The sequence below is a fragment of the Ailuropoda melanoleuca genome, chromosome 5 (assembly GCF_002007445.2).
Source record: "Ailuropoda melanoleuca isolate Jingjing chromosome 5, ASM200744v2, whole genome shotgun sequence".
Lineage (NCBI taxonomy): Eukaryota > Metazoa > Chordata > Mammalia > Carnivora > Ursidae > Ailuropoda > Ailuropoda melanoleuca.
The window spans coordinates 25,346,559-25,372,953 of record NC_048222.1 but is presented as its reverse complement, the minus strand read 5'-3'; the positions used below and the strand labels follow the sequence as shown (position 1 = coordinate 25,372,953).

The 26,395-nt window shown below is 36.2% G+C and overlaps 1 protein-coding gene and 1 pseudogene across 6 annotated transcripts in view; one reads left to right on the top strand and one right to left on the bottom strand.

Moving 5' to 3' along the window:
* EXOC2 (exocyst complex component 2) overlaps nt 1-26,395 on the bottom strand; it is a 608,573-nt gene that overhangs the window by 538,848 nt on the left and 43,330 nt on the right. For all 6 annotated transcript variants that reach the window (XM_034660427.1, XM_034660422.1, XM_034660426.1 and 3 more), the window contains exons 2-4: nt 12,218-12,378; nt 6,977-7,153; nt 4,651-4,777 (exon numbers count right to left, since the gene is read on the bottom strand). In XM_034660427.1, the coding sequence (XP_034516318.1) occupies nt 4,651-4,777; nt 6,977-7,153; nt 12,218-12,335 (422 nt within the window). In that variant the 5' untranslated portion in view covers nt 12,336-12,378. The remainder of the gene's footprint in view (nt 1-4,650; nt 4,778-6,976; nt 7,154-12,217; nt 12,379-26,395) is intronic.
* Nucleotides 21,791-22,816, top strand: LOC117802257 (annotated as a pseudogene).

Sequence of the window (26,395 nt, the reverse complement as noted above, 5' to 3'; positions counted from 1 at the left end):
TGACAGGTTCTGGACTTAGGCACTGTATCACAGCCCACAAACCTATTTTTATAAAATTTCTAAAAGGCAAATTTATCCAAAACCCTTCTCTTCTACACTCATAGTGAGAATCATTTTGCCACCTGTCCCTGGTTTCTAAATGTAGTGGGAAAACTGGTCACCTTTCCTTTCTACTGAAAAACCAAATTGATGAGAAGAAAAATCAGATGTGCATTGCCCATAAAATCCATGTAGAAATAAAATAAAACAGGTATTAGTGGTGCATCAAATGACTAGACGGGCATTCCTATGTAATTATTTCACAAATGTAGATCATATAAAAACAAGGGCAAAGCTCTATTTTTATGTGCTCATTCCCATATATGTATGATCTCCAAAAACAAAACTTAATATTCTCAAGTTAGACAAATATTTCTTTTAAGAAATATAACCTAGCAGGGTGCCTGGCTGTCAGTCTGCTAAGCGTCTGACTCTTGATCCTGGCTCAGGTCATGATCTCAGGGTTGTGACACTGGGCCCCCTTCAGGCTCCATGCTAAGCATGGAGCCTGCTTGAGATTCTCTCTCTCCCTCTTCTCCTGCCTCTCCCCACCACCCGTGCATGCATGCGTGTGCACACATGCTTTCTCTCTCTCTCCCTCACTCTCTAAAAGAAAAAAAAGGAATATAACCCAGTGACAGCTTTTACTTAACATGAACCTGTTTTACCTTCTCTTTCAATTTAAATGGTTTGTGTCTATTACAATTTAAGCTGCACAAAAAACATACGCATCTGTGACAATCAGTATAAATCAGAAATACAGACTTTTTATAACTAAATCCTAGTCTCAGTTCAAAGTGAAGTCTGTCTTTTTCCAAGCAATTAGTAACATTTTTATAAGCATCAAGGCACCATGTGTGCACAACATCAGTGAAAAATTTGGGAATATGAAGGACTTAAGCAGTCGAAGAAGGCTAATAAATGCCAGTTGTTAAAACTGTAACTGAAAGACAACAGTATGCATGCTGGGCACACCAATAAAATGTTTATTAAACTCTGACTCACACCAAAAAGCAACAAGAAAACTATATTCTAATACTCTTACTTGCTTTTTCTTATTCAGATGAACTGGCCACAACACTACAGGACCTCTCACTGTTCCTACATTGTACATTTTGACTGTCAGCTGAAGAGAATTTCATAAACATTCACAATGCAATTACCAGCAGCTGATTCATCTTCCAAAGTGACATCACAATTTTAATGATAATTCATCAGGACCACAGTATTTTATATAAGCAATCATAATTCTTCAAACCTTCTCAATTAATATATTTCAACAAACAAGTAATATTAAAACCCTACTATTCCTTCTCTAATGACAATATTTTTAAAAATTAAAATTAGATCCTCTCCCAGCCTTTTAAATAAAAGAAACCCCCAAATGACATTAATATACAGAAATAAAAAAACAGTAAGGAAATACTCTTAGGGTTTCTAACCTGAATGTACATCATTCCCTACAGAGAGCAAGGCTTTTATTTAAAAAATACGAGTCAGAAGGGCACCTGGCTGGCTCAGTCGGTAGAGCACGCGACTCCTGATCTCAGTGTTGTGAGTTCAAGCCCCGAGCTGGGTGTGGAGCCTCCTCAAAAATAAATAAATAAATAAATAAAATAAAATAAATTGAGTCAGGGAAATAAAACCCATATCAATATTTTAACATCTGCTTTTCCTTTCCTTTTCTCTTTTTCTAAAATAAGGTTTCTATATCTGAGGTCAGAAAATTCAGTAAAAAAAATGCTGTTTTCCTGACAGTATCTTTAAAAAATAAAAAGGAACCTGGAAAAGCATTTTTCTGGCCAAAAACATTCTCTTCTCTTGTTTTCTATAATTCTACCTACTTTCACCTTTCGTTTTCTTGCTTTCTAGTATCTCTAGTCTGTCTCTCTTTTACTGCAAAAATTTCACTGCAAAAATTTCAAGACTTTAAATGTGCAAAAGGACTATTGGATGTCTTCTCACAGTCTGGAGGGCCTTCCCAGTGTTTTCTGATTCTATAGGGACCTGCGCCTTTCTCTGTCCCTATTTTGCAACTCAGTTGTAGAAACAGAGGCTAATTTGTGGAGGGCTGTTGGTGAACAGAGATCCTTGGCCACAGAAATACCTGGCAGGTGAAGATGCAACTAATAACCATGAGTAGATGTGGACAGCCTACATCTTTCAGCATTTCTCACTGCCTATTATGTCTACCCTCTGGAATTTCCTCCGAACTGCTTTTAACATTTTACTGGTTTTCCTATTAACTAATGAATTAAATAAAAGCTCTTAACATGTGTTCATTTTATATTTCTATGAGAGCTATGATTTTACCTTTTCAAAAGACTACTCTTTATCCCATGGCTGAGCAAATTATTATTTGAAACTTAAGTAACATGAAAGAAATACTATTGTTAACTCTATAGCCCTTTAAGCACTTCTTAAATGAATGTACATAATACTATTTTAAGATTTTTTTTTTGAAGATTTTATTTATTTATTTGACAGGGAGAGAGACAGCCAGTGAGAGAGGGAACACAAGCAGAGGGAGTGGGAGAGGAAGAAGCAGGCTCCCAGTGGAGGAGCCTGACGTGGGGCTTGATCCCAGGACTCTGGGATCACACCCTGAGCCAAAGGCAGACACTTAATGACTGAGCCACCCAGGCGCCCCTATTTTAAGATTTTAAAACAATTTGTTACCCTGAAACCTTAACAGTTATTAGAGATTCTCTTCCTAAGTGACTGAGCAGAGCATGAACAGTATATTACGCGAGAAGAGCAAAGCATCACTGTAATAATGACTAACATTTATCAAGCACCTGCTATGAGCGACACTCCTCTAAAGCATTCACTCACTGAATCCTCACAAATACCCTTGACACAGGTACCGCATGTGGCACCTGAGGAAACCGAAGCAAAGCGTAGTTAAGTAACTTGCTCCAAGTCCTACTACTAGTAAGCTGAAGAGCTATGGCTCAAACTGAGTTTGGCTCTAGACTAAATTAGACTACCTCTTAGAGAAGAAAAAAAGAAAACTTCTGAGAGCCAAGCTTTTAGTGCTATTATTCCTGGCTGCTGTTACCAATGTTCCCTAAGAATAATCCTGACACATATTAAGAAAAAGTGCTATTAGACAGAGTTCAAGCCTATACCTTTTCTGGGTAGCAGCAAAAATAGAAATAATAAAGACAATTAAAAGGTAGAAGGACCTGAGAAGGTAAAGAAGTCAAATAGGGGGTGGCTTATACGCCAAACTGAAAATTAAGAAAATCCATTTTATGATAGTGAACATTCAATTTAATCCTAACTTTGATAGCTTTGTCTAAAGCTCAAACAAAATTCATACAATATTCCTATACTCCCTGTGCCCATATATAAAACTGTATTTTCCCTACAAAAGAACAATCAAAAAGGACCTCCTCCTCTACACTGATTTTGTGGTAGGCCTTAGAAAGAAGCTGGCTTTCAAGAGTATTGAAGCAGGCTGTTAAAAGGTTTCATATCAACTGCAAAGCCTATTCATGCTTGAAACTGTGCTCAACTAAATAGCTAGCAAATACTATTCTTTTCTGCACTTTCTTGATTCTCAAACTCCTAATTTATAGAGGACTGAAATCCTCAAAACAGCTCCAGAATGACCCATACTGCCAAAGAGCTTCAAAGATGTGACCTAGGACAGTCCAAGCTCACTAAAAGCTGCTAAGCCCCAGAATTTTTTCAACACATGGTGAATTCCCAAGACAAACACTTGCTCCCTTCCTCTTAGTCAGAGGTAAAACCCCACTAGGTGAAAAAGAAGCTTGCTATTTGAATTACCAATGGTCTTCAAGTGTAGGCTTAAAGGTTAAATATATAAAGATTAGTAGAGAATTTTCCCCATTCCTAGAAAAACTTAAAATAAAACTACAGTTAAAGTGTTAACAGAACTAATTTGTCACCTTCAGTAAGTGTTTATAGAGCAACACTAAGTATATAACTCAATAAGCAGAATCACCAAGGCTAGAAAATAAATTAGACACGATTAAGATGTTAGATGAATTGATTAAGTAAGATGTAAGGATAAAGGTACTAATTATAAAAGTTGCTAAAACACTATCCCAGCAATTAAGAATAGAAAATTACAGATTTGTTTACATCCTGAAAACTCTCATTTACGTGCCACAATTCTGAGAGAGTAAGTCTAGATTAAGTAAAATTATAGGCAGGAGCTGTAAACAAAATAAAAGACTACAGTGGGCCTAATCATCCTAAAATATTTCCCAAAAACATCATGCACATGGAAAATTCTATTTTGATTTCAAGTACCATCTAAACTCACCAGCCCGGGATAATGAATTAATTCTCATACCATTAAAAGTATTAGTTATTACAAACTTCAAGATACTTCTCTTCTTCACAAAATGTAAACTCAAAAAACTAAAGAGTTAAGTGGTTTTCGCCAAAATTTTTAACTAATTGGAACATTCACAAGGCAGCAAAGCTGACCAGGTTTCAGAAATAACACTTGTATCCCAACAATAGAAATGTCTTCAACTGTGCTTCCCTGGATGTTTCTGGAGTTTCACTTTCTTGACTCGTAAGTATATAAAAGTTAACAGCAATAAAGAAAACTGAAGGCAAGATGGTACTCACTTTTCAATCTCAATGCCAAGTGGATTAGCAGGACGCAGAGACAAGGGGGGAATTCCTTTATTCCTGTCAGTACGCATATCATAATAATTCATTTCATCAACCCACACAGCAGACTGATCCAAAAGACCTATCAAATGAGGAGCACATCCTTAATGAGATACAGACCAAGCCTTTCCCAGTTGTTTCACTTTTTAAAGACCTAATATAATGCACGCTAAGGTAATTTTTAAGAAATTTGGGAGCACAAAAGCTCTGGTTTTTCGTCGTTTTTTTTTAACAACTGGTGGCTTGATGAAAAACACTAAGAATCTATAAAAAGGTAAATATAACACCTCCTGACTGGCTTATGGTTTCACTATACATTAGTCAATAGAGAAGGCACACTAAGCCTCTAAGAAAAATTTCTGCTAAAACAAATGTATTTTACAAACAATAAATAGTAAAATTAATTTGGTTAATTCAAAAAATATCCAACATTTCCTTATATAAAGAAAACAGTCAAATACTTTCCAAGAAATGCATGGCTTGTATATGGAAATGATTAGGACGTTCAGGAAAAAAGGGTAAACCCTGTGAACAAAACATAATCTCTGAAAATGGTAACCCTCTTTTATGTGACTGAGTTCTGTGTCACTCACTTTAGCATAGGACTCAAAGGCTTACTACCTCTAAACTTGGGTTGAAACAGAAAATGGGCAAAGGGCCAATGAGCAGAGGAGCAGCTGGGGGCTGTGAAGACTTCATGAAGGAAGGTATTTGATCCCAGGCAACTTCCAGCTATATGACCTTTTGTGAACCCACAAATTCTATCAGCACCCACAGTTCTGCCAGCATGCAACAAGAGGTTTTGTTAGAGGTTATACTCAAGTCTAGATACTCCTACATTAGGCTCGATAAGCCTTTATTGAGTTTACACTGTGCGAGGTCCTGGGCAGGATGCTTGAGAATAAAATTAAACTGTTCAAATAAGTTGTCTCTATCTACTGTATAAATATGACATAAGGCATTGCTGGATTCTGCCAAAATGTTTTAAGTTCCTCCAGAAAACTGGTAACAAGTTCCTGCTTTAATTTTCATTTTTGAAGGTGTTAAATAAAAATGAGTAAACAAAAACAGGGATATTATATATGTACATACATATGCATAGACATATATGTGTGTGTGTGTCTGCACATATATATATATAAAACTATATATAAAATATATAAATATATTTTAAAAAATATATAAATATATAAAATATATAAATATATTTTAATATATATATAAATATATAAAATATATGTGTGTGTCTGCATACACACACACATAAAAATTCCATTTTGTATTCTCCTTAAATCCTTACCTAAATTTTTATTTATGGAAAAAAAATCTAGGAATTTAAGGAAGATAGTGATGTAGAAAGGCTCTACACTCAAAGAAAACAAAAACAATTTGCAAAATTATTCACTTTTCATTATAAAAGAGAAGTATGACCTGGGCTTAATTATGCCTGTGATATTACTATATTATACAAATATTTATCAAGTACTAACCATGTATGAGACATTACAGGACCAAAAAGAGGAATGTGACATTAACTTTGTGTAAGGGTCTATACTAAGCACTTTACATGCATGCTCTAACTCATTTAATCCTACAAGGTAGGTAGGTAATATTGCTGTTCCACTTTTACCCACAAAAAAACTAGCACTGAAGTTTCACAATTTGTAGTGCGAGAGCCCAGATTAGTATTCAGAGTCTGGCTCCTCGGGCCAAGTTCTTAACTCCCCCTAACATGAGGAAGCAAGTGTTAAGTGCACAGAAAGTAACACTTAAAGTGCTACAGTATACAAAAAAAAGTGCTTATTTCTTGCTTGGAGGGCTAAAAGCACATTTTGGCCAGGCAACATTTTGTCCTGGCCTCAAAGGATGGAGAAAATGAAGGAAACAAGAACATTATTTAGATATTATTATTGCTAATTTGGCCAAATGAGGAGGATATTTTACCTCGAATCTCACCTGCATAATAGAAAGAAATGCAATTACTGCGTTCAAGAGCAAGGAACTAAAATTGGCAAAGCACAATGTTAAAGAAATAAATTTTATAAAGAATTTAGGATGATAGTTCTCTCATGATCATCCTCCTTCGGTTTCACTGTTACCTCAGCAAACTGCCAAAAGTAATGTAAATTTTAACCAATATCTCATTCCTGTCAAAATAAACATAATCTAAGTTAATGAGATGTGAGAGTAGGTAAGTTTTATACAAATCTACCAGTTTTAGATTTTGAAAGACAAAACCCATTTTCATTTTCCTCTTTAAAAATAAGAAGAAAGATGATACCTATTTTTTCAGGTTTGAGGAGCTTGAAAGACACTGTTGAGGTTCCTTTGCCACCTGACTTGGTTGTGACAATAATGTCTCCTTTATCATTTTTAGCTTGTCCCACTCGACATACTATTTTACTTGCCGACATCCATTCTGCTGTCAGAAGGCAATTATGTCCACAAATTGTCAAACCTGAAAATAAAAGAACAAAGATAAGATCTTAGACATGTCTATAACATAAAAAGACAATTCTTCCGTCAGTACTACCAGGCTTTTTCCATGAAGTGAAAAATAAATCTAGAAATAACATTTCCTGTTCAATAGTTATTTTTATTATTGAATATACCCACTGTTAAACTTGCAAATATACTGTCTCTTCTGATTTTTGTCTAATCCTTTTTCTCTAATATTTAAGACTTCTTTAAATTTTAAGTTTCTTCAAACATCAATGGAATTAAAAAATAATGACCATAATGATTATGTGTAGGCATTCCAAATTACTCAGACTATGAGAATCTTAAATTGCTTTCATAGGTTTTAGAAAGGAAATTATTGTTATTATTAGAAATCTAAGTTATTGATATAAAATTCTAATGTATACTAAGTGTATCTATCATTCCCTAAAAACATATTTATGATCCATCTTCCTAAAAATAATCTGCACTTACTTTTCCTAGTGTTTAAATTATTTATGGTATATATAGTATATACTTTATTTCAAGTATAGCCTGGAGTCTGGTAAATCTAGCTAATGTTCTTGGGCCTTACTGGATTACTATTTCATTTTTTATATCTGTATCCTATAATGCAAGTTCATGCTGCCTTAGTGTTTCCCTAATGATACCGTCACTAGACTACATTCTGCTCTTATAGTAAGCCAGCGCTCATAAAACGTCAACTCATGCCTGGAATCTCAGGCCCTGATATCAAGTAAATTATTATAATTTAGGCAGTAACCAAACAGGGAGGCACTGAAAGATTATAGTGAGGAAGATGTGACCCCAGACAGAACACCAATATATCACCATGTGGACAAACTGCCAGTTCCTCTACTAACTTATTTTCTTTGTATTTTCCATTTGCATAAAACAGAACAACCTCATAAATATTTTTGGAAAAAATAAACCAAAATGTGTGTGGCAAAGACTCAGACACTTCACACTTTCTTTTCTCATTATTTAACTTTTTATATTGCTCAGCAGTAAAGTTTGGCAATTACAATTTTTTTTTTTTCAGATACCAGAAACACCTCAACTAATGCCAAATTTGGTTGAAAAAATGTAGGAAGGGATTCAAGTCATTTTTGTTACAACTTAAAGCACTATTTAGTAAGAATGTTACATTAACCATAAAGTAATAAAAACAACCACCTTTTAGAGATGCATTTATTGAAAATAATGAATTTTAGAGATTTCCCTAAAACAGCCATTATTTATACGTGTATGGAATTCTGCCTTTTTTTTTTTTAAGATTTTATTTATTTATTTGAGAGAGAGAGAGCATGAGCAGGTGAGTGGTGGAGGGATGGGCAGAAGGAGACGAAGAAGCAGACTCTCCACTGAACAGGGAGCCCAATGTGGGGCTCGATCCCAGGGCACAGGGACCATGACCTGAACCAACAGCAGCTTAACTGAATGAGCCACCTAGGTGCCCCTGGAATTCTGTCTTTCTAATAGCAATTTAAAGGATTCCTCAGGACTAGGTTTTCTGTTGATTTTTTTAAATGTATAATGACATTTCCACATTTTTAAATGCATTCATAATTCAAAATTATTTTTTCAAAATGAGAATGTCTTTGATATCTTTCCTGGAAATCAATTTTGTTTTGAAAAATGTAAACAATTTAAGAGATTGACAGCACCCCTGGAACTCCTCTCCATCTTCAAGAGAAGCACTGTGAAATACTTCAATGAATATTTGCTCAAATAATGTTTATGCATACATAAATCAGTCTATGTATTTTTTAAATGATGGAAAAAGTTTTAATTAATAAACTAAACAGTTTTAGTGTTATATGGTAGGTATTTTGATATCACTCTAGGTTAATACACTAACTTAATATTTTAAAATTTTATAATTTCAAAAAGATTCTTGTGACTTCAAATATTAACTCATTTCAGAAAAGAAAACAACTCAATATAAATGTCAGGACTTAATATAAAGTCATTCCTAATATAGGTTCCCTGCTGGAGAACAACCTTATGATTAAAACTGAGGAATGGGAACAGATTTCCAATATATAGACAGGAAGCCTTAAAAACATGTTCAGATGAGCAAACATAAATGATATCTATGACACTACAAGCTGGGAAAAAACTACCCAGAACAATAGTTTATTCATCTAGTTGTAGGTGCTATCAGGGTTTCTCTGATTTAGTATCTGCTCTGCATTTTAACTAAAAAAAAAAATTAATAACCACCATTTAAATTTAAACATAGATTCAGATTGTTTTAAATGTCATAAAAATTAAATAAGATCATAAGACTGATTTCTCAATTTCTAAAACACATTTTGGTAAGTTACTGCAAACCAAGAAATCTGCTTCATAAAATATGACATTTTTTTAAGTAACTTGTAGAATTTCAAATAAACTGTTTTTATAATGTTTCACTTGGCTAGTGTAGATATCATCTGAGCTAAAAACACTCAAATTATTTAGCAGATTGAGTTTGCTTTTTTAAAAAATGGTTTCTTGGCAAGACATAGGCAGGTTAAAAGCTGAACTAGCAAGGTTTATAGAAGTACACACACTTAGTCAAATAAGAATAGCATTGCCTGAAGCTAAAACAAGATTAAAATTTACACAGACTAGTAACTGTCATGATAGGAGCTCCAGTTAAAATGTAGGACATAATCTCCATCTGTATGGTTTATTTCCATGCATTTTAGGGACTTTTCCACTTTGGATAAAGAAAAATCTAGAATGAGCTATGTCAAAAAACCAAGACATAGGATTAGATAAGACTATCTTCATAAGAATAATAAATTTTTGTTTACTAAAAAATCAAAAACTATGGCTAGAGAAAACAATATAAAATAAGACATATTTAAATAACACTAGTGAAAAGAATTAGCTGGGAGGTGCAAAACGCATTTATTAAACATAGTGCCGAGCTCCAAGTCACTTTCTCTTTTCCAAGGGTTTTCCAGATGGCCAAAAAACAATCTGTCAACCTGCACCAATAATGCAAGAAAAATAAGTTCCAACTCATAATCTCCAATACTTTACCAATGGGTCCCTCACACATTTTTTTAAAAGATTTTATTTATTTATTTGAGAGAGAGAGAGAGAGAGTGCGAGAGACAGAGCACAAGTGGGGGTGGAGCAGAGAGAGAGTCGGATTCCCCGCTGAGCAGGGAACCTGACACAGGGCTTGATCTGATCCCAGGACTCTGGAATCATGACCTGAGCTGAAGGCAGATGCTTAATCAACTGAGCCATCCAGGCACCCCTAGGGTCCCTCATAAATTAAGAAGAGTCAAGAGACTGTCTGAATCTAGATAAGTTTATATGGTAATCGGCATATAGTTCAGTTGCATATAGTAAAGTCTCTCCCTTTCTCATTCTGAATAGATCTCTATTCTAAATGCATCTCAGAGTTCACAAGAAAATAATCCTAACTGACCAGTCAATTATAAATATATATATATATAATTCCATCACATATATATATATAAAATTCCATCATATATATATATATGTGTGTGTGTATATATATATATATATATATATATATATATAATGGAATATTACTCAGCCATTAAAAAAGAATGAAATCTTGCCATTTGCAATGACATGAATGGAGCTAGAGAGTATTAGGCTAAGTGAAATAAGTCAGAGAAAGACAAATACCATATGATTTCACTCATAGGTGGAATTTTTTTAATATTTTACTTATTTATTTGACAGAGAGAGAGGCAGCGAGAGAGAGAACACAAGAGGGGGAGTGGGAGAGGGAGAAGCAGGCTTCCTGCTGAGCGGGGAGCCCGATGTGGGGCTTGATTCCAGAACACTGAGATCATGACCTGAGCTGAAGGCAGCCACGTAACAACTGAGCCACCCAGGCGTCCCCACTCATAGGTAGAATTTAAGAAACAAAATAAACAAGCATAGGGAAAAAAAGAGAGAGAGGCAAACCAAGAAACAGACTCTTAACTACAGAGAACAAACTGATGGTCACCAGAGGGGAGGTAAGTGTGGGGATGGATTAAACAGGTTATGTGGATTAAGAAGTGCACTTGTGATGAGTACTCGGTATTGTATGGAAAGTGTTGAATCACTAAATTGTTCACCTGAAATGAATATTATACTGTATGTTAGCTAAGTGGAATTAAAAAAAAAAAAACTTAAAAAAAAGAAAAGACAAGCCAGGGATGAGAACCACTGACAAACATGAATGCTTAAATAATCAGCAGTAAAAGGTCTCCATGTTATAGGGAGGGAGTCAGGGGACAGACACTATACAAATTAACAAATTTATACAGTGCCAACTGGATATACAGCATGCATGTCCTTGAACTTAAAAGATTAAAAAAACATAAACAGATCCTAAAAACTATAATTTAGCTTACCATAAATATATAAATAATAGGGGAGCCTAAATAAAAAGATAGATTAACATGGGTGGGAATTAGTTTGAAGAGCTTTTTTGTTTTGGTTTTAAGTCTCAAGTTTTGGCAGACAGAGACTATTAGTATTTCAGATTCATGGTGGGGCTCTCAACCATGATGAAGCATCAATGTGGCAAAGGAAAGGAAATAAATAAGATTCATAGGTCTTGGTAAAGATATGCACCTGGTGAGAGTGGATAGTTTCTTCTAGGTGAAGTGAGGATAAGAGCCAAGTGGTACTGATATCACCAGGAGATAAGAGTTTAGATTTGATTTGAAGGGCAATAAGGAACAGAAAGGGTAAAATTTACAGAGCACTACAGAACAAATACAGACAGTTGTATAATGGAGGGAAAACTAAAGAGCACAAAATAACTAGGGAGGCTGTTTGGGCAATCAAAGCAGGAGAGAGCAAGGCTGAGGAAATGGAGGCAAACTCAGCTGTGGGAAACTTTCTGAAGGACTTAGTGAAAAGCAATTTAGATAAGATTTGATAAAATAATGATTTTAACCAGAAAACCAAATAATTCTTTCATCTTTATTCAGATCATTCTGTACAGATCACAATGTTGTTTTTCTATCAGCCGTCTCAACTGCCCACGATAAAAATGCATTCACCATGGAAACACAGTTCTTGCTCTTACCTATGAGGTCAATTGGGCCAGTCCCCAGGTTTTCTCCTCTAATTGTGACCTTTGTCCACGGTATTCCTTCATTTGGAGAGATGCCTGTCACAAGAGGGGGTTGTCGTGATCGGGACATCGTGCTTTGCTGAGCAAACCAGAGATCTAGTTACAGAAGTAATCTGTTAAAAAAGAAAGAAAAGTATTACTGATAACTGAAAGAAGCATTGACTAAAAATACAAAAATGCTAGACATTCAATACCAAAACATAAAAAGTATTCATTTTATTTTATTTATTTATTTTTTAATGATTTTTTATTATATCATGTTAGTCACCTTACAGTACATCCCCGGATTCCGATGTAAAGTTCGATGCTCCATTAGTTGCGTATAACACCCAGTGCACCATGCAATACGTGCCCTCCTTACCACCCATCACCAGTCTATCCCATTCCCCCACGCCCCTCCCCTCTGAAGTCCTCAGTTTGTTAAACATAAAGTTCTGAATTTTTTTTAAAGATTTTATTTATTTATTTGACAGAGATAGAGACAGCCAGAGAGAGAGGGAACACAAGCAGGGGGAGTGGGAGAGGAAGAAGCAGGCTCATAGCGGAGGAGCCTGATGTGGGGCTCGATCCCATAACGCCGGGATCACGCCCTGAGCCGAAGGCAGACGCTTAACCGCTGTGCCACCCAGGTGCCCCTAAAGTTCTGAATTTTTTAACTGTCATTTAACCTATCTGCCAACATCTACTAACATTAAATTTACCAAGGACATTGTAGCTGGTACTGTGATGGAAACGTCAGAAAAATAACAGACAACTAAGCCCTTGGTTCTGGAACTTTCAACATAATGATAGATAGAACCTAATGTCACCATTTAGCTCCATACCTACACCTGCAGAATCCCAAAAATATGCTAGAAACTGTTCTACTCTCCAAGTTGTTAAAGAAAGATGTTCTGATTAATCATGTTCACAAAAATTAAAATACATTTATATTCCCATAGGTTGACTGAACTTCACTTTATTTTTGTATTATACTTAGTACAGCAACTTTTTTAATGTGGTCAAATCAATATATTGACGTTTTTACAAAACCTAGAACATAGACATAGGGCAAAAGCATGAATTTGCCAACTTTTCTGAGTATAGCAGGGTTGGTAAAAGTAGAGTTTCTGAGGTCAAATACACCTGTATCAAGGCCTGGTGCTCCAGCTTACTAATTCTGTTCTAAACCCTCTGTTTTTGTATAGGTAAAATGGACCTTGTAGTAGAACTTTTCAAAGGTTACGGTTAAGGTTACATAGGATAATCCTAAGCAAAGCACAGTACCTAGCATATAGTGGGCCACAAATAAATACTAAAACCTCACTAATAAACCTCCACAGAACTCCTCAATTGCTCAAGGTTTCAGATGCCCCAGAAGATGACAGCAAGGTGCAGAGCAAGACAGCAAGAACTTGCTGGTTATCTATATCTTCATATACTAAGAAGTGAGACACCCTGGCCTCTGACTTCACCTTGCAGTCAACAGGAGATTAGAAGTTCAGTCTCTGAAGAAGCCAAACAGAAGAGGACCAGGAATCTGGAATGCCAGGCATAGTAGTGTCAAGCAGCAGAGCAAACTGTGGGACTACTTGGGCTTCTTCCTCCCCTGCTCTTACACCTCTGTCAGAAAGGTCTGTGAACCCACCCCGCCCAAGCCCACTTTGTCTGGATAAGTAGAATATTATTCTCTAAAGAAATTAAAGGGGAAAAAAGAACCAAAGATCTTGACATATAAGGGTCCTCCCAAAAAAAAGGTCTACTTGCAGTCAGATCACCCAATGGAAAAGGTACTTACAAACAAACTGCCCATAAGCAAACTAAACAAATCAGCTATTACCAGACTAAAATATATGAGGACAGACAAAGACTGTAAGATAGTCAAGGAAAATATGTGAGAGAGAGATGGAAGTCAGATAAACAAAAAAATCCAGAGGAAACAGAAATAAGGCAGGTGTAATAGGCTAAATTGTGTCCCCTAAAAAATACCATGTTGCAGTTCTAAGCCTAGGTACCTCAGAATGTATTTAGAGATCAGGCCCTTAAAGAAGTAATTAAAGTAAAATGAGCTCATACAAGTGGAACTGAATCCAATAGGACTGGTGTCTTTATAAGGAGAGGAGATTAGGACACAGACACACACAAGGAAGACCATGTGAGGACACAGGGAAGGGTCAGCTATGTACAAGCCAAGGAGAGAGGCCTCAGAAGGACTAACCCTACTAACCCCATGATCTTAAAACTCCAGCCTCCAGAATCATGAGAAAATAAATTTCTGTTGTTTCAACTACTCAATCTATCAGACTTTGTTATGGCAGTCCTAGCTAACTAACACAGAAGAAAAACAACAACAACAACAACAACAACAAAACACCCTTCAAAAGTACTGTAAGCTTTGATCCCAAATTAATATCTGCAGAGGGAGAAGATTTTTTATCTCAAAGAATAGGATGTCATGAAAAGGAATCAATCCAAGAATAAGAGCTCTTGAAACTTTCAAAAGAGGCAAAAGAAACAAGATTTACATTGTCCTATTAATGCAAGAACTGACATTGGTTAAACCAAAGGTAGTAATAAAGCAGCAAATAAATTATGTTTGAGAAGTGGAGGAGGGGGATAAAGAGGAAAGGGAGTTACACATTTTATCTAAAATTGACTACCAAGATAATGGCAGATTAGACATAGAATCTGGAAATGTGGAAGTGGATGCCATAAGACAGAGTTAAAGGAGTTTGGGGTATGTAGTGTAATAAAGAACATTACTGACCTTTGTCCCTGGTTTCTGCGAGATTTAAAATACAAGAAGTATTTTTGTTATTCATGAGCCTTCAATATCATATATATACACAATATTTATGAAAACTCAGTATCAAGGCTGGCCAAACCAGAAAAAGCAACCATGTTGGGGGTTTTGAGCCATGAAGTGACATAAGCTTGGTCTCTTCTGGAAAAGGGGAATAGGGCGAGAGACTTGAGTTCACTCTCATGGCCAATGAGGCCATGCTTACGTTACTTATTTAATACAACTAATAGCAAAATGACAAAAAAAACAAAGGACCAGAAAGATAGTACCATTCATCCAATAAACCAAATGAGACAACTCAAGTTATCATGAACTTCTCTCCTTCCTTATCCCACCTCCTGAATCAAACAATCAAAATCTTTCCGTCAGAATGCAAAGTCAACTAATCGTCTCAGTTCCACTGTTGCTTTCCCAGTTAAGACCTTCATCTTCTCTCCCTGGATATTGAAACAGACTTCTAACCGGTACTCTGCCCCTATACTCTCTCCACTGCAATCCATTCTCAGCAAACACCAGTTAATTCTCTTAAAATATAGATATAATCAACATCATCTCAGATTAAAAAAAAAATCCCATGACACCCCCACTACTCAGAAGTCTCCAGTGCCCACAAAACCCTTACCATTTTATTAAAACCTGTAACAACTAGATTGAGCATTCTGTGCTTCCTACTTTGCCCTCAATCATTTCCCTCATTCACCCGATACTAACCATATAAGCCCATTCACCTTTTATGAACCATCAAGTACTTCTATGCCTTCATGATTTCATTTACCTTGTTTTGACTAAATAGCAAGTCCTTCAAAGTTTGTAAAATCCTTACCAAGACTTCAAGATCAATCTTAAATGTTACCTTCTCCAAAAGAGTCTCCCTGATCCCTCTTTCTATAATGCTTCTGATATTCTAATATTCACTGTGATAAATCTTAGGTATCATGTTTATGTCTCCTCTTTGAAAACACAAGATGTTTAATCAACTCCATACCCCTGTCAGTACAGTACCTGACACAAAATAAACATGCCACATGACTGCTGAAAGAAGTCACATAAATGTTTTCTGAATGCTTCATGATATCAATGGAACACCGGAATTAGAATAGGATAAAGAGAAGAAATACAAGGAGAACAGAGACAGGGAGCTATTAGGTATATATAAGCAAAAATTTTTAGAAAGTTTAAAAGACATTTGTATACAACAGCAACAAAAAGAACAAAATACTCAGGAACAAATTTTACAAAAAAAAGTGCAAAACTATCACTTTGAAAGCCACAAGACACTGATGGGGCGCCTGGGTGGCACAGCGGTTAAGCGTCTGCCTTCGGCTCAGGGCGTGATCCCGGCGTTATGGGATCGAGCCCCACGTCAGGCTCTTCTGCTATGAGCCTGCTTCTTCCTCTCCCACTCCCCCTGCTTGTGTTCCCTCTCTCACTGGCTGTCTATCTCTGTCGAATAAATAAATAAAATCTTTAAAAAAAAAAAAAAAGAAAGCCACAAGACACTGTTGAAAAAAATTAAAAACCTAAATAAATAGAAAGACATGGATAGGAAGACAATATTCTTAAGATGATAATACTCCTCAAGTTCATCTATAAATAAAATTCAATCCCTACCAAATTCTTGGCTGGCTTTTTTGCAGAAACTGACAAACTGATCATAAAACTCTATGGAAATGGGAAGGACCCAGAATAGCCAGAGCAACTTTTAAAAAGAGGAACAAGGTTGGAAAAGTCACATTTCCTGATTTCAAAACTTACTACAAGGCTATAATAATCAAGACAGTATGCTACTGGCCAAAGGAAAGGTATATAGATCAATGGAATAGACTTGCGAATCCAGAAATAAACCCTCACATACACAATCAATTGATTTTTGAACAATAGAAAAAAAAAATATGCTTTTTAACAAATAGTGCTGGGACAACCTGACATCCATAGGCAAAAAACTGCAGCTGGATCCCTTTCTTATAAAACACTCAAAAATTTACTCCACATATACTACAGACCTAAATGTACAAGACAAAATTATAAAACTCTCTGAGAAAAACACAGGAGTAAGCCTTTGTGATCTTGGGTTAGGCAAACCCTTCTTAGATACAACACCACAAGCAACAAAAGGAGAAAAAGAGATGAACTGGACTTGGTCAAAATTAAAAACTTTTGTGCTTCAAAGGACACCATTTAAAAAAGTGAAAAAGACAACCCATAGGAGACAGTATTTACAGATAGTGTATCTGATCAGAGACTTCTACCTAGAATATACAAAGAGCAATTACAACTCACAGTAAAAGTGAGTAATACAATTAAAAAATGGGAAAGGATCTGAACAGATACTTCTGCAAAAAAGATACAAAAACATCCAATAAAGACATGAAAAGAAGCTCAATGTCATCAGCCAAGGAAATGCAAATCCAACCCACAACGAAATATCACCTTATGCCCACCAGAAGGCTATAATCAAAGAGGCAAAAAATAATGTGTTGGCAATGATGTGGAGAAATTAGAACCACTGTGCACTGCTGCTGGGAATATAAAAGATACAGCCACTCTGGAAAAGTCTGGCAGTTCCTTAGGAGGTTAAACACAGAGCTAATATACAATTCATTGGTTTTACTCCTAAGTAGCTACCCAAGAGAAATGAAAATATTATGTCCACATAAAAACAGGTCCATGAATGTTCACAGTAGCATTAATAAAACCCAAAAAATGGAATCAACTCAATAGTTTATAAACTGATGACTGAGAAAGTAAAATGTGGTATATCCATACAGTGGAGTATCATTTGGCATGAAAGAAAAAAGAAATGAAGTACTGTCATGTGCTTCAAAATGGATCACCCTTGAAAACATTATATACTAAATTAAAGAAGCCAGTCCAAAGAACCACACACTGAATAACCCCATTTACATATAAATGTCTGAAATAGGCAAATCTACAGAGACAACGAAGTAGCTGTGAAGGGTTGGAGAGGGAAGACTGGGAGGAACTGGAGTGACGTGCCAGGAAGTTTGGTCTTTTTTAGTAGTGATGAAAATTCTAAAGCTTATCATGGTAATCGTTATACGACTATGTGGCTACGCTGAAAACCATGGAATTTTTCATTTAAATGGGTAAACTATATAGAATATGAATAAATCTATTTTAAAAAGACAATTGAAAAAAATTCTTTGGATAGTAAGTTTAGAAAGGAATACAATGGTAACTATTTTTGTTAGGATATTTCCCAGAATTTCAAAATCTCTCACTCAATGCACACAGATACTGGATACTCAGCTTTCATCTGAGAGAACACCCATCTATTTAGCACAGAGCAGCTAAACACAATCATAAAAGCCACAGTCTTATGCTTTGAGGAATAGGAGGATGAAATTTTAAGCTAACAGTAACTAGAAAGAAAGGAACAGGGGTGCCTGGGTGGCGCAGTGGGTTAAGCATCCAGGTTTTGGCTCAGGTCATCATCTCAGGGTTGTGAGATAGAGCCCTGCATCAGTCAGGCTCCGAGCTGGGCACGGAGCCTGCTTGAGATTCTCTCTCCTTCTTCCTCTGCCCCTCCTCCTGCTTGTGCACACGCACTCTCTCCCTTTCTAAAATAAATACATCTAAAAAAAAAAAAAGAAAGAAAGAAAGAAAGAAAGAAAGAAAGAAAGAAAGAAAGAAAGAAAGAAAGAAAGGGAAGAACAAAGTCCTGGAGTAGAAGGCGCCACAGATGCAGAAAAAATGTTACTGAAATCTCTGGCTGACCCTTGAACTGCACATTCATAGGATGCACAGGGGAGACTCCAAGTAACACAGGAGAAAGCAACATCTTAAAGAATGAAAGTAAGCAGTGATTTCAGTTGCTGCCCACCACAGGGGAGACAAGAATTCGAAATGTGAATCCAGTCAAATTAACAATGCCTGTTAAAAAACAAACAAACAAAGCCAACACTATTCAGAAGAACAGAACAGATTCCAAAGTCTCTAAAATATAATATCCACATACCTAGGACCCAATAAAAATAATTGGGCCCATTAAAAAATGTGAAAAATATGTAGCCCCTAGTCAAGTAACAAAGTAGACAACAGAAACAAGATGAGCCAAATCCAAATTAGTAAACAAGTATCTGAAAGAGTACAAAATAAGCTATTAAAGAAATAAATAACAATAATGAATGGACATATGGCTACTCAAAATGCAGAACTGAAATTATAAAAACGGAAATATAAAATGGAAATTCTAGAATGGGAAGGTACAGTATCTGAAATGAAAAATACACTGATTGAGTTAAACAGAAAATAGTTGAAGAAACAGTGAACATGAACATAGATCAAGAAACTATGTAATATAAAGAACAGGAAAAAGAAAAAGAACTGAGGTTCATTGACCTATGGAAAATATCAAACACTCTGGTATGAGTGGAGTCTCAGAAGGAGAGAATAGAGAGAATGGAGCAGAAAATAATATTTGAAGAAAAAAAGGGTAAAATTTCCCCAAATTTATTGAAAAACTATTATTTTCTAGATACCCAAGAAGCCCAGCAATCACCAGGCAAGATAAATACAAAGAAAATCACACCTAGTCACACTAAAGTCAAACTGCTAAAAATCAAAGATAAAGAGAAAATCTTAAAAGCAGACAGAGGAAAAAGAGTGACACATTATATACATGACAGTATGATAACTTCTAATCAGAAAAATTAAAGGCCAAAAGACAAATGGAACATCCTAAAGTGCTGAAAGGAATTTTTTAAAAAGTCAGAAATGAAGATTTTTAAAAAGGAATTTTATGCTGTTGGGAAAACTGAAAAGCCACATTCAAAAGAGTGAAACTGGATCCCTATCTTACACTATACCTAAAAATCAACTTAAAGCAGATTAAAGATTTGAACATAAGACCTGAAACTGTTAAACTCATACAAGAAAACGCAGGACGTAAGATTCTTTAAAAAAAAGAAAATTATTTATTTACTTGAGAGAGAGAGCAAAGAGGGAGAGAGAGAGAGAGGGAGAAGCAGACTCCCCGCTGAGCAGGGAGCCCAATGGAGGGCTCAATCCCAGGACCTGGGATCATGACCCGAGCTGAAGGCAGACACATAACCCACTGAGCCACCCAGGCACCCCAGGACGTAAGATTCTTGACACTGGTCTTAGCAATGATTTATTTTGGATTTCACACCAAAAATAAAGGCAACAAGAGCAAAAATAAACAAGTAGAACTACATCAAACTAAAAAGCTTCTGTACTCCCAAGGAAACCAACAAAATCAAGGGCAATTATGGTTGGGAGAAAATATTTGTAAACCACATATCCAACAAGGGGTTAACATCCAAAACACAGAAGGAAGTCGTACACCTCAAAAGCAAAAAAACAAATAATCCAAATAAAAAAATGAGCTGAGGATCTGAAACAGATACTTTTCCAAAGAAGACATAGAAATGACCATCAAGAACATGAAAAGGTGCTCAAAGTGACTATTCGTCAAGGAAATGCAAATCAAAACCATAACGACATGATCACCCCATACCTGTTAAGATGTTTTTATCAAAAAGACGAGATAAATGCTGGTTGTAGAGAAAAGGGAGTATTTATACATTGCTGGTGGGAATGTAAACTGGTATAAGCTACAATGGAAAACAGCATGGAAGTTCCTCAAGAAATTAAAAATAGTTTTTCACAACAGGTTTGCCACCAGAACAGAGGTGTCATGAAACCAATGCTAAATCCAAGCCAAAATGGGTAAGGAAAAGACTCAATCCATCACCATTGTCATTGGACACATAGATTTGGGCAAGTCTACCACCACTAGCCATCTTGATCTACAAATGTGGTGGGATTAATATAGAACCATAACACTATTTGAGAAGAAGCCTGCTGAGATGAGAAAGAGCTTCTTCAAGTATGCCTGGATCTTGGATGAACTGAAAGTTGAATGTGAGCATGGTATCACCACTGATATCTCTCTGTGGTAATTTGAGACCAGCAAGTGTTACGTAACCATCATTGATGCCTTAACACATAGAGATTTTATAAAAAAAAAAAAAAAAAAAAAAAAAAAAAAAAAAAAAACAAAAAGAAAAAACCAACCATGATTATAGGCATATGTCAGGGTAACCATGCTGTCCTGGTGGTTGTTGCTGGTGTTAATGAACTTGAAGCAGATATCTTCAAGAATGGGAATGATAAGGAATAGAAGCAGAAAAATGTTCACCTTTCACCTGGAATGCTGACCTAAAGCCTGCATAGTTCTGATAAGGATCAAATACATGCCAGTTGCTATATTCTTAAAGGGTCTCATGACTGCCTGTAAATCTCGCCAATAGTCAAGCACCAAAGAAATCTTGCAAAAGTAGTTTTACGAGTAGAAATTTGAAGAAAACGTTTATGACCTAATACTCCCTATACATCCTGTCCTCCTTGAGCACTAAGCATATAACCACCAGCTTCATACAGCAAAGTACAGCTCTTTCTGCCCACAGATTCTGTCCCTGTGCTGAATAAGCTTACTAAGCTGCATTGTGAAACATCTCAAGAATTCTTTCTTGACCTCACACTCAACGATCCCACAACAGGAAGATACATAAGCATGCCCTTCTGGCTTACACACTGGTTGTGAAACAACTAATTATTGGTATTGACAAAATGGATTGAGCTACGCTACAGACAGAAGAGATATGAAGAAATTAAGTCAGCACATACATTAAGAAAATTGGCTACAACCCTGACACACAGTAGCATTTGTGCCAATTTCTGGTTGGAATGGTGACAACATGCCTTGGTTCAAGGGATGGAAAACAATCCTTAAAGATGGCAATGCCAGTAGAACCACACTGCTTGAAGCTCTGAATTGTATCCTACAATCAACTCATCCAGCTGACAAATCCCTGCATCTGTCCCTCCCCATTAGGACATCTACAAAATGGATGGTATTGGTTCTATCCCTATAGGCTTAGTGAAAACTGTCAAACCCAGGATGATGGTCACCTTTGTTCAGTCAACATTACAACTTAAGTTTGAGTGAAGTTCTTCCTAGGGAAAATGTGGGCTTCAATCAAGAATATGTCTGTCATGGGGCACCTGGGTGGCACGGCAGTTAAGCGTCTGCCTTCAGCTCAGGGTGTGATCCCGGCGTTATAGGATCAAGCCCCACATCAGGCTCCTCTGCTGTGAGCCTGCTTCTTCCTCTCCCCCTCCCCCTGCTTGTGTTTCCTCTCTCGCTGGCTGTCTCTATCTCTGTCAAATAAATAAATAAAATCTTTAAAAAAAAAAAGAAGAATATGTCTGTCAAAGATGTTAAGGTAACACCCCTGGGGACACCAAAAATGACCCACCAACAGAAGCAACTGGCTTCATGGCTCACATGGTTATGCTGAGCCATCCAAGCCAAATCATTGCTGGTTATGTGCCTGTGCTAGATTGTCACACAGCTTCACATTGCTCACAAGTTTGCTGAGCTAAAAAACTGATCATTTTGAGAAAAAGCTGGAAGAAATTCTTCAAATGGGAACGCTGCCATTGTTGATATGGTTCCTAGCAAGTCCATATGTGTTGAGAGCTTCTCTGACTACACTCTTAGGGGTCATTTTGCTGTTCATGACATGAGACAGACATTTGCTAGGGATATCATCAAAGCAGTGGACAAGGCGGCTGCTTGAGCAGCCAAGGTCACCAAGTCTGCTCGGAAAGCTCAGAAAGCTCAGAAATCTAAACGGATATTATCTCTAACACCTGCCACCCGAGTCTTCATCAGTGGTAGAAGAATAGTCTCAAGACTGTTGTCTCAATCAACCATTTAAGTTTAAAAGACCAGTTAACAATAATAATGCAGAAAAAAACCTTAAGAAAGAAAGAATAATTTGAGAAATATTTGGTGTTGTGTGTGTATGGGAGTTTTAAGTTAATATCTTTTTTAAGATTTTATTTATTTATTTGACAGAGAGAGACCGTGAGAGAAGGAACACAAGCAAGGGGAGTATGAGAGGGAGAAGCAGGTTTCCCGCTGAGCAGGGAGCCCGATGCAGGGCTTGATCCCAGGACCCTGGGGTCATGACCTGAGCCGAAGGCAGACGCTTAACGGCTGAGCCACCCAGGCGCCCCTTAAGTTAATAATTTTAAATTCAGTACTTTTTAATGGAAACAGCTTTACCAAAAATCTGTCACAGAATTTTGAAACCCATGAAAACAATGTTTAATGGGGGTGCCTGGGTGGTTTGGTTGGTTAAGCATCTGCCTTGGGCTCAGGTCATGATCCTGCACTGGGCTCCCTGCTTAGCAGGGAGTCTGCTTCTCCCTCTCCCTTCGCTCCTCCCTCTACTCCTCCCCCTCCTCATGGACACGTGCATTCTCTCTCTCAAATAAATAAAACCTTTAAAAATAAAAAAATTAAAAATACAACAATATTTAATGAAGAAAACAATTTTTAAAGAAACTTTCATATGATGCAGCAATCCACTTCTGGATTTATATCCGAAAGAAATGAAATCATTATCTCAAAGAGATATGTATGTACTCTCATGTTCACTGCAGCATTAATTATTCACAATGGCCAAGATATGGAAACAACTTAAGTGTCCATCAATGGATGAATGGATAAAGAAAATGTAAAATATACATACAATGATTGTTTAGAAAAGAAGGGAATCTTGCCATTTGTGACAACATGGATAAAACTGGAGAATATATGAAATAAGGCAGAGAGAGAAAGACAAATATTACATGATATCACTCACATGTGGAACCTAAAAAAACATTTTTTAAAAAAAAAAAGGCTAACTCACAGAAACAGAGTAAAATGATAGTTGTTACGGGTTGTGGGGAAGGGGAATTGGGGAAAAGACAGAAAAGGATACAAACTTTCAGTTACAAGTAAGGTCTAAGGTTCTAATGGTGAATACAGCTGATAACACTATATTGCATAAAGAAATTTGCTGGGAGAATAGAACTTAATAATAATAATAAACAAAAAAGAGTAAATAGGTGAGGTGACAGATGTGTAGATCAACCTAACTGTGGAATGTATATAATATCACAATGTATATACTATCAAATCATCATGTTATATACTTTAAGTATATTACAATTTTGTCAGTTACATACCTCAATAAAGCTGGCAAAAAAAAAAAAGGAATAAAATTGATTATTTTCAAATAAAGGAACCTCACTGGGAATAAATTTGTATGACAAGAAATGCTGAAGGAATTTCTTCAATCTGAAGGAGATATGACACCACACAGTAACTTGGAAGAATTTTTAATGAGAATCAATGAATTCATCAGGACATAGCATGTAAACTGTGCATACACCTAGTAATACAGCTTCAAAACACATGAAACAAATGCTGAAAGGATGAAAGAGCTAAATCCACAATCATGGTTAGAGATTTTAATATACTCATTACACAGGGGCACCCGGGTAACTCAGTCAGTTAAGCGTCTGAGTCTTAATTTCAGCTCAGGGTCATGAGATCAAGCCCCATGTCAGGCTCCGCGCTGGGTATGGTACCTGCTTAGGATTCTCTCTTTCCTTCTCCCAGTGCCCCACCCCTGCTCCTTCCCCAACTCGCATGCCCATATGCTCTCTCTAAATAAATAAATAGGGATAACAGTTGAACAAAAATACAAAAAATTTGTAAGGCTATAGAATATATGAACAACTCTACTGATCATCTTTACCTAACATTTACCAAAGCTCCTTTTCAAGTGTCTCAAGAATGTTCATCAAGACAAGACTATAGGCTGGACCATAAAGTAAGTTACAATGAATTCCAAAGACTGAAATGCCAAAGGCTACAAAGGAATTAAATTAGAAAGCTATCGTAATACAATACTGAGAAAAGTATCCAAGTATCTGGAAACTAAGTAACAAACTTAAATAACCGAACAGTCAAAAAAATGAAAAGGGAAATAAAAAAATTTTTTGAACTGAATGTTAATGAAAATATAATCAAAATTTGTGAGATGTAGCCAAAGCAGTGCTTTAAAAGCTTATAATAAGAGAAGAAAGATTAGAATTAAGGATATATGTTTCTATCTTAAGAAATTAGAAAAGGCAAAGCTAATAATTAAACACAAAAGGGCAGGGAGGAAGAACAAAGGAAGTAGATAAGAAAAATAACAAATATTGGGGCGCTTGGGTGGCTCAGTCATTAAGCATCTGCCTTCAGCTCAGGGTGTGATCCCAGAGTCCTGGGATTGAGCCCCGCATCAGGCTCCCTGCTCTGCTGGGAGACTGCTTCTTCCTCTCCCACTCCCCCCTGCTTGTGTTCCCTCTCTCACTGGCTGTCTCTCTCTCAGTCAAATAAATAAATAAAACTTAAGAAAAAAACAACAACAAATACTAGTAATAAGAAAAACATACACAAAATAAAAATAATCAAGGAAAAATTGTAAAACTGGAAGTCTTCCTGCAAAAATTAACCAATAAACCCTAGCAAAGTCGTCTTTAAGAAAAGAAACACAAATTACCTATCTCAGGAATGAAAGAGCAGATAACTATAGATACTAAAGATATTTTTTAAAGAGTAATGAAGGAATATTATGAAAAACTTTATGCCAATGAATTTTACTACTTGGATGAAGCAGAAAATTTCCTTAAAAGGACAAGTTACCAAACTAACACAAGATAAATAAGAAATCTCAGTACCTTCATGTTTATTAAATAAATTGAATTCATCATCAAAAACTTTCCTACAAAGAAAACTCCAGAGCTTGATCGGTAGGGGAAGAAAGGGATAAAGAAAAGGGGGGTAATCAGAAGGGGGAATGAAACATGAGAGACTATGGACTATGAGAAACAAACTGAAGACTTCAGAGGGGAGGGGGGTGGGGGAATGGGATAGTCTGGTGATGGGTAGTAAGGAGGGCACGTATTGCATGGTGCACTGGGTTGTTATACGCAACTAATGAAGCATCAAACTTTACATCGGAATCTGGGGATGTACTGTATGGTGGTTAACATAATATAATAAAATTAAATTAAAAAAAAAAAAAAGAAAAGAAAACTCCAGAGCTAGTGTTTTCACTGATAAAATCTACCAAACATTTAAGGAAGAAATAATATCAAGCCTACATGTATTATTTCAGAAAACAGAAGCAGTGGAAAGACATCATGACCATGTGAGCTTTATCCCAGCCACACAAAGGTAGTTTAACTTTCAAAACACCCAATCACTATAAATCACATTGAAGTAAAAAGAAAAACCATGTATTTATCTAAATAGTATAGAAATCTTTGACAAAATTCAACACCTATCCATGATTTTAAAAACCTCAACAAACTAGGAATAGAAAGGCTCTCTTAATTAAGAAAGGAAAATGGGGGACTACTGGGTGGTTCAGTCAGTTAAGTGACTGCCTTCAGCATAGGTCATGATCAGA